This window comes from Macrotis lagotis, chromosome 1, assembly GCF_037893015.1.
Source record: "Macrotis lagotis isolate mMagLag1 chromosome 1, bilby.v1.9.chrom.fasta, whole genome shotgun sequence".
NCBI lineage: Eukaryota > Metazoa > Chordata > Mammalia > Peramelemorphia > Peramelidae > Macrotis > Macrotis lagotis.
In genome coordinates this window covers 889,114,049-889,130,591 of record NC_133658.1, presented here as the reverse complement: position 1 = coordinate 889,130,591, position 16,543 = coordinate 889,114,049, and the positions used below count along the sequence as shown (strand labels likewise).

Genomic DNA, 16,543 nt, shown 5'->3' with positions numbered 1-16,543 from the left:
GCCTTGCAAAAACTAAAAAAAAAAAAAAAAAAAAAATGACACAATGATCAAAGACCCCAGACAGTAGCAGTATGTATGGTGCCCTCTTAAATCTCATAATTTGAGTCTTAATCTATTGCCCTTTGGGTGGAGTTCCAGATTACTCTCCAGAATAGTGGGATCAATCCACAACTCCATCAACATTGCATTAATGTCCCAGTTTTCCCACCTTCTTTCCAACATTTATCATTTTCCATTTTTGTTATAATAGACAATCTGATAGACGTGAAGTGGTATCACAAGAGTCTTTTTAATTTACATTTCTTTTATTAAAAGTGATTGAGAGCTTCTTCATATGCCTACAGATAACCCTGATTTATTCATCTGAAAATTCCCTGTTCATACACTTTGACCACTGGGGAATGGTCAATATTCTTATAAATTTGATTCAGTTATACTTGCTTTAAAGATTGTTTCCCAGTTTTCTACTTTCCTTGTAATCTTGGTTACATTAGTTTTGTTTCTACAAAAGTTTTTTAATGTAATATAATCAAAATTATCTGTTTTACATTTCATAATTCTCTCTATCTTATTTGATCATGAACCTGTAACTCATTTAACTTCTTTAAGAATCTGGATGCTATATTACTTGATGTCTATATGTTTAGTATTAATATTACTTTATTATCTATGATTCCTTTTAGGAAATTGTAGTTTCCTTCCTTATCTCTTTTAATTAGGTTTCTTTCTGCTTTGTCTAAGATCAGAATTGCTACCCCTGCTTTTTTTTTTTTTATTTCAGCTGAAGCATACTAGATTCTGCTCCAGTCATTTAACTTTACTGTGTGTGCCTCGCTGCTGCTTTAGTTATCTTCTTTTAAACAATATATTGTAGGATTCTACTCTATCTGCTTCACATTCACAATTGGTATTACTGTGCATTTCCCTACATCCTATCTCTTTCTCCTCTTTGTCCTCTTTGCCTCCTCAGCGGTGTTTTGCTTTTTGTCTACTGCCTCACCTGATCTGTCTTCTCTTCTGTCAGTAACCCTTCTTCCCCACTTCACTTAATTACCTTCCCTCCTAACTTCCTGTCAAGTAGGATTGATTTCTATATTCAGCTGAGTTATACTATATTCCTTCTTTCTGCATCAAGTACTCTTTCTCATCTCTTTTTTCATGTCACCTCAAATTCACCTTATGCCTATACCATCTATCTATGTATCTATGTATCTATGTATCTATCTATCTATCTATCTATCTATTTTTTCTAGCTGTACTATTAGGGGTATAATTTGTAGACTTATAAGTGTCTTCCCATGTAGGGATGCAAACAGTTCAGCTCCATTGAATCCCTTGTTTCTTTTTCCTTTTTATCTTGTTATGCTTCTCTTCAGGCTTGATATTGGAGATCAAAAATGTTGTTCACTTCTTTTCTCATGAAAACTTGAAAACCTATTTCATGGAATGATTTTTTTTTCTTGAAATATTATGTTTAGTTTTGCTAGGTAGGTGATTTCTTGGTTGTAATCCTAAATCCTTTGCCTTCTGGAACATCATGTTCCAAAACCTCCAGTCCTTTAATGCTGTAGCTGCTAAGTCCTATGTAATCCTGATTATGGTCCCCCAATAAATGAAGTGTTTCTTCCTGACCACTTGCAATATTTTTCCTTAAATTGATAGTTCTGAAACTTGGCTATACTTTTCCCTGGAGTCTTTATTTTGGGATCTCTTTCCTGAGGTGATTGGTAGATTCTTTCTATGCCTATTTTGTCTTCTGGTTCCAGGATATCAGGGATATCAGGGTAGGTTTACTTGATAATTTTTTGAAAGATATTGTCCAGGTTCATGTTCTTTAGCACGGTTCCCCCAGATAAACCCTCAATGTCCCTCAATCTTGTTTTATTGTTAATCCTCTTGGATAGCTTGTTTTCTTTTGGGAGGTCAGCCCACTATGATCCCTCAAGCCCCTATATCTTTCCTTGCTACTTACTTGCCCTAATGGCAGCAGTGTTGCTGTTAAGAATAATAACAACAATAATAACAATAATAATAATAATAATAATAAAAATAATAATCTCTCTCTCCTTTAGCTTTTGCTAAACACAGAAATACCTAAATCTTTTATTTTGTCCCTAAAAAAAAAAGAAAAGGAAAAATAAAGATGTAGTCCAGGTCTTCCTTTTGATTAAGTCTTTCAGGTAGTTCAATGATTCCTACACTTTTTCTCTTGGATCTATTTTTTCAGGTCAGTTTTTTCCCCAATGAAATATTTTGTATTTTCTTCTATTTTTTTTATTCTTATGAATTGATTTGATTTATTCCTGATGTTTCATGGAGTCATTAGTTTCCATTTGCCCAATTCTAACTTTTAAGGAGTTGTTTTCCTCAATTAGCTTTTAAACCTCCTTTTCCATTTGGGCAATTTTACTTTTTAAATAATTGTTTTCTTTTTCCTAGTTGTTGATACTTTTTTCATGATTCTCTTATAGTACTCTCATTTCTTTTCCTAATTTCTTCTACTTCTCTTACAAGTTTTTAAGCTACTTTATGATCACTTCCATTAATTCCTTCTGGGCTTAAGACCACTTCCCATTTCAATTGAGGGTTTTGACCCTAAGAAGATATTGTTGTCCTCTTCTGAGTTTGGGTCTTGATCTTCCCTATCACCATAACTCTTATATATGGCTAGATTCTTTTTTACTGCTGTTGTTTTTTGCTACTCTTTTTTGGCCTTTTTCCTTTCTTTTACATTTGAGTTCTGCTCCCAGGGCAGAAGGGACACCATCTGAGGCTTTTTGTACCAGTGGCTGTAGGTCCTAACTGTTCACCTGTTCACCGCTGTACTGGTGTTGCCCTAAAGCCTATGGGGGGACCCTCATGGCTACTGTGTTGACAGGGTAGGGTGGGGGTGGCTGGCACTGCTGGAGTTCAAAGGGGTCTGGGAGCTTACCTGGTTCTGAGATAGGGTTCTAGTGATGATGGCTGGCATGTTCTGAGTCAGTGGGGTATTTCTGCTTTTCCCTAGGACTACACTGAAGCACATGGAGGTCTGGCTCTGGCCACTGAAGGCTACATGTTTGCTAGGGGCTACACTGAAGCATGTGATAGGCTAGCCACTGGAGCCTGCCTGTATGCTCAGGGCTATGCTGAAGCATGGATACTGGGTCTGCCTTTCCTCTGCTTATGCTGAGGCACATGGCAGGGTAGGGGTACTCTGGTGTTGGGGTTTGCCTGCTCCACTGCACTTGAGCTCAGGATCTCCCACTGGTTTGTGGGCCTGCTTGGATACTTCCTATCCTAGACTATGCTCCCCTTCTATCCAAGCGAGATAGGTCTTTTCTGCCAAACTTCCAAGGTTCTTGGGTTAAAAGATTGTTTCACCCATATTTTTGCTAGTTTTGCTGTTCCAAGATTTCTTTTAGGTTGCTATTTTAAGGTTGTTTGGAGGTGAATATGGGAGAGTTATGATGATTTCCTGCTTATTCTACTGGCTTGGTTCCAGAAGGTAATTCTTAAACAAGGTCAACAAAAGCTGTCTTTCCATCATTAAAAAAAAAAAAAACTATCATCCTTTCCCTGGCAGAAGGTCACAGGTTCTATCTGCTGCTCAAGAGTTAGCCTTTGTCTTTGTTGGAAGGGAAACATTGTGGTTAAAAAAACTTTTATTTTCCTATTGTGCAATGGGTAAAAATTGCAAAGTGGAAGATGTTTTGTAGAGAGGAAAATGAGGGTTGTCTCAGTGTTTGAAGAGTTCCCTCCCTCAAGGCTGGATGGCTGAAAGCCTATCAGAGATAAGTGTCAAGGGGACTCCTGTTCATAGAGGGACCAGGCAACCTCCAAGGTTTTTCAATTCCATCCAAGATGCTGGGACTTTGTTTTTGGATATCCCAAGGCAGAAAAAAATCTGGAAAATTCTAGTCTTGTGGGTCAGTTTGGAATACCATCTGAGTATCTGCCAACCAATTTCTGCCTTGATGTTAAGAAAAAAATGAAGTGAAATGCCACCATCTAAGAAATCAAGAATCATCTTCAACTGAGGCAAAGTCATAAATATATAATGGTAGGCTTCAGCTTAATCCTTCCTCCAAAGATTTCTTTAAGGGCCTGTTTCTTAAAAGATAGAATTTAAACATTTCTTTTTATTTAAAAATTTAAAATACCAGTAATAGCATTGATGTTTCTCTTATTATTCATATGTATAACTGTGACTAAATTAATTCTAAAGCAATGATTAGTCTCTAGATCTCACTAATTCTAATAATTTGCCCTCTGGGTTTTTATACCAATAAGTCTACATTTGACAAGTTTAATAAAAAGTCATTTCCATGAAGATTTTATGGTAATAAAATATTCTTAATTCCAAAAGGGACTTACTTAATAAGTGGATATGTTATTTACATTGAGTTCATCAGTAAAGTTTTCCTTTTTAAAAACTAACCTGTCAACAATATATCAGATAAATTCTAATTACAAGGCATTTCATTAATCTGTCCCATCCATCAAAACTTAATCAATCAGCAGGCAGAACAATAGATGAGGTTAAAGGAAAGACCAGAAAAGAGCCTTAAGTAATCTATAGCAGTAGAAAAATCTTACTTTTAGCTCATGTGGGTGTGAAGTGAATGCTTTCACTTTCCTAACAGTCTGTGTACCACGAAGAACAAGGGAAAGACGGGTCATCTGACCAGTAATACAACTGACATCCACCCGCTGGAGAGAGTGGAGGTAGATTTGCCATATTTGAATAGGAGTAGCCATCCAGTAATCCCTATGGCAGGACACATAGTTTAGTCATTCCTTCACCAAAGAAAAAATACCATGATCCTATGTTAATCTACTCATATTAACATTCCAAAGATAATCTATTGAGCTCACTTTCATTTAAATCAAACTGTCATTTTACATAGTCTCTCTTTCAATGAGTAATTGAAATTCCTGTCTCTGACTTTCAATACATCAGCAACCACTAAATAAATACATCTGCTGGATGAATGAATGAACTCTCCCTCTCTGGAGATCTTCAGAGATAACACAGATACTCTTTTATTTGAAATAATTTACATACCATCCTGCTTGAAGGGAGGAGATAATGTAGATGTCTCTGAGCTTTGAGATAAAAAAAAAATCTTAAAAAAAAAAACCCAAACCTACAGATAATGTCCCATATCTTAGGGGTCATAAATAAATCATGTCATTCAGTTTCCTATACCCCCAATGAGGTCCTGTATCCCACGTTCTGAAGTGGTACCCCTGAGCCTCATGTGTTACTCCACTAAACCCTAAAGGTACCATTTTCTTGACAGATAAAAGAGACAGATAAACTTTCTCTTAGTTTGAAATAGCTGTTTTTTGTTTTTGTTGTGTTTTTTTTTTCTTCAGTCTCTCACAGTTATTGTTCAAGACTGCAGGAGTTATATCCTGGATCAACATACAATTCAAATGAATTTTCCTGAGAGGAAGTCTTGGAGCTAATTCTACACCTGTTAAAGACTAATTATTACCTTCTCACTTGAACCAAATTCAGAAAAAAATCAAGAAGATGATTAGAGACCTGGGAAATAACAATTTTGGAAGGTTAGGTAAACACAAATGATTTCATCTAGAAAAGTGAAGGCAAAAGGAAAGCTTAATGAAGGTCTTCAGGCAAACGAGGGTAATTACACAAAGGATCATGGTTGGAATAAGCTTAAGCTATCTTGGAAAAAGTTTAGGTTAGAGACCCCAAAAAGAAATAATGGGACAGCTCTTGAGGGCAGCTGTGGGATCTTTAAATAACCAGCTCACATGTGTGGTCTTAAAACCAACTAAAATATAAATTCTTAGAGGATATATGATGCTTTCTTTCTCCTTTATTTCCTTGTCAAGAACATTTAGCATAGTTTCGTGCCCATAATAGGCATTCATTTATGGAATGGAAAGAACCAACTCTCTCTGAAGATCATTAATGATAAGAGAAACTCAACTGACATGATTTATATGTATTTGCTGAGGAGGTAGGAGAATAGACTAAATGAATTCTTAAATATCTTTGTTAGATTGACAAGTTGGACTTTTAGGAATAGCATCTTAGTTAATAAGGTAAAATATAGGAGATTAAACCTTCACACCCAGAGTTCTAAAAATGAAATGCATAAATCTGTTTTCTCTACCTCCTACAGACTCCTATAGAGCTATGTTCCCAGTCACTACATTTTATGAATTTCCTTACTTACATATAAAGAGCAACAAAGAATTTTTTGATCTGTGGGCTCGGACCTCCAGCTACTTTCAGGAACATGTCCTGTGGTTCCCCTGGGCCCTGGGAATAAACATCGGGCATCATCATTAATAGAGTTAACCTAGAGATCAAACCAGCTAATGAGATCCCTAGGGCTTTGTGGGCTCTCCATTATGCCAACCCCTTCTGCCCCCAAACAAATACAGGACTGGAGAACCTGCCCTCCTTCCAACCTAGCCCCCCCCAAAAAAAAATCCAAACTGTCAGTCTTTGGTACTAGTTGGAGCTGTTATGATTTCATTGCAACAGAGGAAAACACTGATTTTATAATTCCATATTGGTTTCAGTAATTAGATTTTGCAAGAGTTCTATCAAGTTTTCTAACCAGTCATAATACAATTATTGCACTGGCCCGTTTACACAATGGCAATTAACAAGTGCCTTAATTATCATTTACTTTGCTACATATAATTTTTCTGTTTGTTTTTGTTTAAATTCAGAGAATTGATCTGGGAACCCTGCGGCTATCAAGAGTAATAAAACTCGGGCATGGAAACTCTCATAAGGGCTACAAAATAACCCTCTAGAACCACAGAAAGCAAGCAACTTAAACAAAAATGATGAGATGGCCAGCTGATCAGGAAGCAAGTAGGATATGAAGTAATCTATTATTGAAGCAAAACTCTGAGAGATGCGGAATTAAACTCATGGCTATCTGGAATAAATAAAATGGTGGCATGCTCTTTAGACTCCAGATCTGTCTTCTTGCAGACATACCTACCATTTTTTTGGTTTCACAAATGACATTTGGGTCACTGCAACGAACATAGATTTGGGGCTCCTTACTGGGCATTCCTCCTACAGGGGCACCTAGGAAAGTGGAAAAATTCAGAGACTGATTTTTTCATCTTCAAGGAAAAAAAAGACTCCACTCCCCTACTTTGTGCAGAATTTTGAGGTATCCTGCACAAAGACCTAAGGACAATGCACAATGAGACCTAAGGAAAATTCATGGCACCTCTCTTCATGTCATCCCTTAGGCCAGAAATAGAGAAAATCTTGAAAGAAGCAAAAATATGGCACTTCATACACCTGAAGATCTTCAAATACACAGGAATGAGGTTCATATTTTACTGAACAAGATTAGATGGTACTAAACTTGGAGTTAAGCCCTGAGTTCAATTGCTAGCTTAGAAACTAGCTTTATGACCCTGGGCAAGTCACCCAACTTCTCTACCTCAGTTTCCTTATACATAAAATGGGAAAAATAACAGTCCCTACTTCACAGAATTGTGGAGGGAGTATGTACAAATCATTTTGAAAACCTTAAGGCAACACAGAAATCTTTCTTATTATTATTAATAAACTAGTATATCATATATATATGTGTATATATTGTGTGTGTATATATATATATATATATACATACACACTAACATTTTAGTTCTAAACTGCTTGTTTTTTATGGTTTTTCATTCCTTAAGGATTCAACAAAGGAGTATTTTAAAATGAAAAAATTAACCTTGAGAAGCTGGATGTAAATACAAGAATAAATAATATGTCCAACTAGTACTCTATTATTCTGTGTTTTGAAAATAATTCTGGATTAATCAGGATTTATTATGCATCTATCATGTGCTAGACACAATGCTGGGTGGTGGGAATGCAAAGACAAGTACTAACAGCCCTTGCCTTCAATGACCTTACATTATTTCTTTTTTAAAAAAATGTAAATATTTTGTTTTCCAATTATGTACAATGGTAGTTTCTACAATCTTTTTTGGTGAGTTTTACAATTTTTCCTCTCTCCCTCCCTTCCTTCCCCTACCCCCCAAAAGAAAGTAACTTGATACAGGCTTTACATTTGCATCTGTGATAAGCATAGATCAAAATTGAACTTATGTGAGAAAAATCCAGGAGCTTACATCCTAAGGAACAAGTCATGAGCCCTAAGGAACCATTCGAGGGTATCTGGTTGCTGAGGAACAGGTGCCTTTGATGCAGGGGTACCATTCATTAAGTGGGAACTACTTGATTTTTGGTGAAAAGTTTTTTTCTTCTGGCACCACCTTGTGCCACAGTGGGGAAACTGGACGATGCCAGTTCAGAGAGATTTTGGCAGAATGAAAGGCCTTCAGAGGGTGGACACTAAGGAACAACTCCACTAAATTTGGAGGAGTGTCTCACCACTTTGGGGGCAGCTGATGGATTTCTCAGCCTCTGCAGCTCTTGAAGATCCTCTCCCAAGTCCCAGAGTAGCAGCTGTTTGGGTCAGCTGAGAGGGTACATGTAAAGACCAAATTCAAGTTCTTGCCAACACTCTACTTCATTTTAGTTTGGCAAAGAAAATTACAAGCAAGTAGAAGAAATAAGTAGAATAAATAATAAATCATGTCTTTATGATTTTTATATCACTGATATGAAAATGTGGATAAGAAAGTGACTTATGATCCATAAAAAGTTGTCATTTGGATAAACCTTGTGTGTAGTCACAGGGAAATTTAGGACAGAAAATAGTTATTCCAGGGGTGGCTAGGTGGCACAGTGAATAGAGCAACGGCCTTGGAGTCAGGAGTACCTGGGTACAAATCCGACCTCAGACACTTAATAATTACCTAGCTCTGTGGCCTTGGGCAAGCCACTTAACCCCATTGCCTTGATAAACCTAAAAAAATAGTTATTTTACCACATTTGAAAGAGGACTTACCAGGCAAGGTATGCCAAGGAGGAAGGCGGATGGACTTCTTCAGGAAGGAGAACTCTGGGTGATAAAACCGAAATGTCTGGTCAATCACGTGGGGTTGATATTCCACATTCACACATAGGATGGCAATGGGCTTGCCATTGCTCAGACTGAATGACACCTGGTACATAAAATAGAACAACACAGAATCAGAGAAGGGCAGGAATCACAGATTTCTGCTTGTCTCCCATCATCATCATCATCATCATCACCATCAATCATTATCATCATCGAACACATTTCTATAGCATTCTAAGGACTGTAAGGTCTCATTTGTTAACCTCAGATAGGCTAAAGAATTTGTCAGTAGTAGCAAGTGTTGGAAACTGGATTCAGATCCAGGTATTCCTGACTCATAATCTACTGTCAGTGCCTGTCCTCAGCGACCGTTATTCCCATAATCCTCATCTTATAAAAAAGGAAATAAGTCAAAGAGAGGTTGAGAGACTTATCCAAGATCACACAACCAATAGCATTTATTAAGTGTTGAATATGGACCAGGCACTATGCCAATTTGTTGGGATAAAATATAGAGTCATGGGTCTCTACCAGTAAGTGTTAGTCAGGATTTGAACTGGAGCCTCCTGGGCCCCAATCCAATGCCCTTTCTACTGAACCAATTGCATTTTGTCTCCCAAGATCTGTCCTTGTCCATAAGAAAGGTTGTTCCTAATTATCTGATACAGTCTGGACCTCTTGAGAAGTCTTAGTAAAATAAAAAGAAAAGAAGACCTGACCACCTAGTGAAGGGGTCTCAGGAAGCATTGGTGTCACCTCCAAAAAGACAACTAAGGCCCAAGGTTCAGTCTAAATACATGTTGTAGGTAGAGCCCCAAGAGGCCCTTGTAGATCACCCTGGTTCAATCTGTACCTAATCAAAAATCCCTTTGAATAACATCTTCTACATTAGCTATCCAGTCATCACTTGATATAAGAGGCCTAATCAGCTAGCCAGCAAGTATTTCTAAAGCAACTATTATGTGCTGGGTCCTGTGCTAGGGGCTGGTGATATGAATGCCCAGAATGAGATAATTCTTATTCATCCTGCAAGAGGGGAGACACCCACACAATGCAGGGTGTTTCAAATGGCTCTGTGCATTATAAGTTATTAAAATTTTAAATTGCTGAAAATGTATGAATGTATTCAGAATATTCTCTATAAAAATATAAATATAAAGTGAATAAATAAAAATACAAGTGAAGAGGGCCCTTGAGGGGAGAGTAGAAAAGACAGGACTGTACCCAAACTTCCTGACTCTAAGTCTAAATTTCTACCCACGGGACCACACAGCCTCTGAGGCAGCCAATTCAACATTGCAGACCCTGAATGCTGGAAAGATCTTCCTTAAGTTGAGTTCCTAGGTTATGTTCTGTGGAAACTCATTAACTAAAAGGTTTTTTAGAGATTTCTAGATTACTTACTGGCTGAGATGATTCATTTCACCTGGAGAAAAACTTGAAATGCACTTCCAGGCTCCATTGACCTTATACCGAAATGGTCATGTTATCAGAAGGGTTAACAAACACTTTTGCAAGTCAGCAAATGTTTTTCAAAAAAATCTATGAGTTATAATCTCTATAATTCCATATTTCCTTCATTCTTCAATAGTACTTTAATTTTTCTTCAATACTAAGAGGAAAAAAAATACTGAAAGGATGATGAGTGGATCTGAGGGTGAGAGCAAGAGATGACAGGCAGGCAGACAGCCAGAGTGCCCAAGGGTTCCCTCATTGGTCAGGAGAATGGTGGCACTTTCTGTTAAGCTTTTGTGGATCATGGGCAAGAGTCACACAGAATGAGAGGGCGCAGATGGGTTGTGCTTTGCCTTGTGAGGGCTACTCCCCACTCAAATAGGTCAGGGGTCAGTCTGAGTTTCCATATTCTGAAGCTCCCCTGCACTGTCACCATGTATTTGCCCCCAGTCAGATTAGTCCTCTGATCCCTGGAAGGCTGGTGCCAAGGATTTTGTATCTTGTAGACAGAGTATCGAGAGATCCTTGAAAATCACCCTGGTCCAATCCAGGACCTGCCAGATCTTGAGATTTGCCTGCAAGTCCTTCAAGGACCAAGGCTCCCTCCTAGGAAGCAGCAGTGTAGGATTATGGTCCAAAGAAGAGGATAAAACATCAGGGGAGCTTTTGTGAATTAAACTCCCACTAGAGACAAGCTGTGCAGAGGGGAGAAAGTAGCTCCTCTGATCTGGGGCAGGGGTGGGTCTCACTTTCCAGCCAGTTGGAATGAAGGCCTGAGGAAGAAGTTAAGCTTAGTGGCTGTCATTTGGTTACTGCCTTCATCTCATTTCTGTCTCACACTTTTGTGTTTAGTGTGCTGCAGGTGAGGATGGCTTGAGAAATGAAGGGCTTTGTGTTTTTCCAGGACTGCTGCAAAAGACACTTGCCGGTAAATATATAAATATATATATATATATATATATATATATATATATATTCACTTCATAAGAGCATCAAAGTTCAAAGTCTTCCTTATGGTATCATGCCAGCAGGATTGTGAAGTAAGACCTTCTTACAAACACCATTTTCCCTTTGAGATAGCAATTAAGGATTTAAGTCTTACTGTCCAGAAGAGATAAAGCACAGAGAAAACATATTAATCCTACAAGATTCAGGAGCACTATGGAAGGAGGTTTTGCATAAAGAGTTTAAATATGTTTTAAATGGCCTTCATGCTATGACAAAATTGCTCCTCAAGGACAGTGGCAACAGACTTCAGCAATACCTGCATTGAATAGCCCAGAACTCTGGGTTATTTCATCTCTCTAGAGAACCATCTGCTCCAAGGGCAGCAAGTTGCAAAATGAAGTGTCTGCTACCTCCACAGGCTGCTTCTCCTCCAGGAGCTTTGATTGCCTCAGTGGACCTGCATTCTCCAAGACATGGGCCCTTCCTCCACTGCTTCAGATTACGAGCTCTCTGGGCCTTTCATCCTGTGAAGCTCATCTCCAGTACTTTTTGTAACTTCCCCAAAGACATCTACCCAACCTGCAGGAGACCTTTCCCAATTCTTTAAATATTTCATGGATATCAACACATCATTTGGTCTCTGTCTGCTATTCTTTACTCTCACAACATGATAGCTCTCATCCTCATCTGACCAAAAGTGATGCCTTTGCCACCACTTCTTATGAGAATATGCTGGGGCCTGACATATTTTTCCATGGTCCTTTGGGTTACCAGCGATTTCAATCCTTCTGAGTCTGCAGCGCTCCATCATTTACAAACAAATAGAAGACATCAAAGAATTTTCATGTTAAAAAGATGAGCTTGCAAGACTTCAAAAAACTTGGGAATAATAAAAGTTCAGTGCAGTTTACAAAATTCCCAGTCCTAATCTCTTCCTATTCAATTTAAAGCAACGACTATTTAGAGCAATGACTCTGCCTGCTGTGATTTCAGCAGCTGATTCCATCTACTTTGTTTTCCACTATAGATGGCTATCAGTCTTTTTTAAATAACTGAGAGACCAAAGGAGGAGATTTTGTATTATTCTGGCACTTGATGGCATCAGACAATAGTGTCTATGCCGATTTGTCCCTAGGGCCCTGGCCATGGATAAGTACTCTTCTATTTGAACTATGCATAAGACATCTATATCACTGAACACCTTACCTTAGGTGAGCACAGATACATTTGGGCACGTATATGTGTATATACACATATTTTTGTGTGTATATTTATGTATTCAAATTATATTTTTAATTTAAAATATACATTTATACTTTATATTTAAAATATGCCTATATATTTATATATATATACACAAACACACATATATATTTCTGCATATATTTGTATAAATTGTGGTTAGTGACAGTCTAATCTGCCTGTTCCCTTCTCATACCTTCATCAAGGAGGCCTTCAATAAATATGGCAATTACTTTTTTTCAAAAAAGTGTTTATTGGTACCTATTGTTGATACCCTTACTTCTGAATATATTCTTCCCCTTTCCCCTACCCAGAGAATCACCCTTTATGACAAGAAATTTTTAAAGGACCAAAATAAAGCATTTCAGCATAACTGACCCAATCCTTTCATGAGAATTTGACAATATATGCGATGTTTCTATACCGATAACTCCCCACCTCTGCAAATAATTCTTTTCCAAGACCAAGAGATTTTATGGGTATGGGTATAAGCAAGCATGTGGATTGTTGATGTTTCCCAATTTACCTTTCTTCAGTATTAATAAGATCCATGACCTTTTCCAAATATTTGGTATTTGGTATAGATCTTTTAAGAATCAATGCCCTCAAAATTGTGTCATCTTCAATATCAGCCTTTGCTAGGTTATCTGTCTTTGACTATCTGCTCTTCCCAACTTTAATACATACATACATACATACATACATACATATATATATATATATATATATATATACACATATATATGTATATATATATAAACAGTGTTGGAACCTCAATGTGAGGGATTCACTCTCAGTGAAGAAGAAAGGGGATTTTCATCAAACACTTAACAAGTTTTTTTCCCCCAATTCTTTTCTCTTTTTTGTCCTTAAAGTTCATCTCTAAGACCTACAAGTTCTCCTCAGCCTTGGAACTCCACCTCATCACCACCTCTTGTCCCTCTGATCAGAGAGTGAAATCATGAACTCCAAAATGTCTATTTAGGAAGGGAGCTCAATTCACATTTCCTCATTTTTCACCTGCCTGCTCTTCTTTGAGATTTCCCTGACTTTTCTATCATGACCCCACATCAGGTACCTTCCCCTCCTTTTGCCTTTCATATGTTGTCTTCTGCCATTAGACTGGAAGCTCCCTGAGGGCAGGGACTGTTTTTCTTTTCTCTTATTTTTATCATTTCTTATTTTTTCTAATTGCACTTCCAGTACTTAGCACAGTGTCTTAAACACAGAATGTCCTTAAAAGTTTTATGGACTGACTGACTAAATGCTCTCAGGATTATCTGACTTTTAACTAGTATCTCCCCAAACTTTTAGTAATCTTTTTCCCTCTCCTGTTTCTTGATGTTTTAGAGGCAATACTGCTCATAATCCTTCACTATCCTCTGCTATAAGATTTTATGAACAAGTTTTTATTCTAAAACAATGTTGCCTTTAGTTGTCATATCTCTATGATTGGTGAGGAGATGAAGTGTTTGCCAGTTGAGATGGTTCCAGGATCATTTGGTTTCTTCATTGTAGGAACTGATTTACATTAGTTAAACTCCCTCAGGAAAGGGTGATAATCTGTGTCAATATCTTCTCTTTTGTGGAGTTTTCCATGTTTTCTGTCTGAACAGCTCATTTGAACAGGTCAAGCTGGAGTTGTCTCAATTGCACATCATATATTCTTCTCCCTTTTATTCTTTCTTCTAATTTCATTTTATTTTTGATCTAACAAGCCATTGATTTGACTGTACAATGACAGCTAATTCAGAAATGAGTTCCACAGTATCTTCCTGTCTATTAGCATGTAATCAATTTCAATTTCTGGATGTCATTTGGAGCTCACAGCATCTGTGGCCTCTCAATTCTCCTAAGTATTCGTGATGTATGGGTATGAAGCTTCTGCAGTCTAAAAACCTTTGGCTTCTTTTGTTTCTTACTCCTGAGCCATGTTTTCCAATATATTTTTTATCATCTTCCTCTATGCTTACCTTTGCATGGAGGTCCCTGAGCATTCAAATATATGTGGCTTTAATTTCAAGGTTATCATGGAATTTTTCATCTTCTTATCCTCTGCAACAAATTTTGGTGCATAAGCTCCCTTTGTCATCAGATTGGTTTTTTTTTTAACCAATAATAATGAACAGCATGATATGAGATAATCCAGCCCTGCATAAAAGAACGCTGGGTTTTTTTATTTGTTTGCTTCCTTTGGACGAATGATAAAGCCAGCTCTGTGAGGCCATTGCTTGTTTATTTAACCTATGAGCCAGCCTGCTCCTGGGATGCCACTTCCTTTCACTTCATGTGATTTTTATCCAGAAGGTCAAGTTCTTGCAGCACCATGTCCATTCAAATGCTGATCCAGACCCTTCTTCTTTGGAATATCAATAGTACTCTAAAGTTAGTGTTAACAGAGGGTCTAAAAATTGACTGAATCTTAGCACTCTTTATCCCCCCTCCACTGCATCCCTAAAGAAGAGGGAGTAGGTCACATGCAATTGAAGACTATGTTGTGCTTTTTAGAGTTTGACACAGCTAAAGAATTCATCACCAGTCTATTGGTGATGAGTCCATCTCTCCAAGACACTATAAAACAAAACAAATGAATATCCTGTATTTAATGTGCAGACATCAACACTGAAAGGTGCAAAGATAGGAAGAAAAATAACGGCAGAAATGGATCCCTATGTGCTCTCTGAAATAAAAACTTTTCTTTGGGTGAAGTGAGTACACCCTGTTTGGCCAATTTAACCACAAATCCCTTTCCATCAGTCAGTTACAGAATCAACATTCCCCACTCCCACTATTTACCTTCAAACTTTTGGTGGGTATTTCACTGGACTTGCAAGGCAACATGGCTTCTAGAACTTTGTCAGATTTACATTCAGCAGGACATTGCTAGAATCAGAGGACATAAGACATAAAGGGAATATTAAAAACAATTTATAAACTTAAATTAACAGTTATATAATTTACAGCTTCCAGGAATTTCACAGAATCATCTGGAATGTTGATTTATAATCAGCAGCAAGGAGCTTAGGGGTCGATAAAAATGATTAAAGAACTTAAAATTATATACATATATATATAATATATATATGTGTGTGTGTGTATGGAGATAGAGATAGATATGGACATAGATATATAGATATATGTACATATGTATGTAGATATTCACACACATACATACATGCACACATACATACATATATGTGTAGATACATATATACACCCATATGGCAACTAGATGGTGCAGTGGATAGAGCACTGACCCTGGAGTCAGGAAGACCTGAGTTCAAATGTGACTTCAGATACTTTGACACTTTCTAGCTGTGTGACCTTGGTTAAGTCATTTAACCTTGACTGCCTCACATCCAAGGCCATCTTCGGTCATCCTGATCCACATTTGGCCACTAGACCCAGATGACTCTGGAGGAGAAAATGAGGCTGGAGACTTGGCCCAGTCCCCTCTCAGTCAAATTAAATTCCTGTGCTTGTTATGAATCCTTCCTGACATCAAGGTCTTCTTGGAGAATGAAGGAGAAACAATAACAACAACAATAATACACACACACACACACACACACACACACACATAATCTGTGTATGTACATATATAATATACACCTACACATAAAATAGGAACAAACTAATAATTCCATTTAAGAGAGAGTAGCACATTTCAGTAACCGTTGAGCTGGGAAAGCATTAAATGCTTGGAATTCTCATTCCATTTGACTTTATTAGGCAAGAGGAGATACATGCACATATTCTAAGAGAATTGAAAGCAGCCATCCTGCTTCTTCTGTCACCTGTTATAGGTAACCATGGATAATTTAAGGCTGATGAGCAGTTTCTTAATAAATACTTATTGGATTAGAGAGAAAATCAAATAAAGATTTGGAAGAAGAGGAAACAGTCTAGTTTATTTTCCTGATAAGCTAAAGAAATTC

The 16,543-nt window shown here is 37.5% G+C and overlaps 1 protein-coding gene across 3 annotated transcripts in view; it reads right to left on the bottom strand.

Annotated features, from left to right (window-relative positions):
- Positions 1-16,543, bottom strand: part of NPHP4 (nephrocystin 4) — a 169,232-nt gene that overhangs the window by 10,589 nt on the left and 142,100 nt on the right. For all 3 annotated transcript variants that reach the window (XM_074218620.1, XM_074218621.1, XM_074218622.1), the window contains 5 exons: positions 15,402-15,488; positions 8,907-9,063; positions 6,981-7,069; positions 6,195-6,280; positions 4,579-4,750 (listed from right to left, as the gene is read on the bottom strand). In XM_074218620.1, the coding sequence (XP_074074721.1) occupies positions 4,579-4,750; positions 6,195-6,280; positions 6,981-7,069; positions 8,907-9,063; positions 15,402-15,488 (591 nt within the window). The remainder of the gene's footprint in view (positions 1-4,578; positions 4,751-6,194; positions 6,281-6,980; positions 7,070-8,906; positions 9,064-15,401; positions 15,489-16,543) is intronic.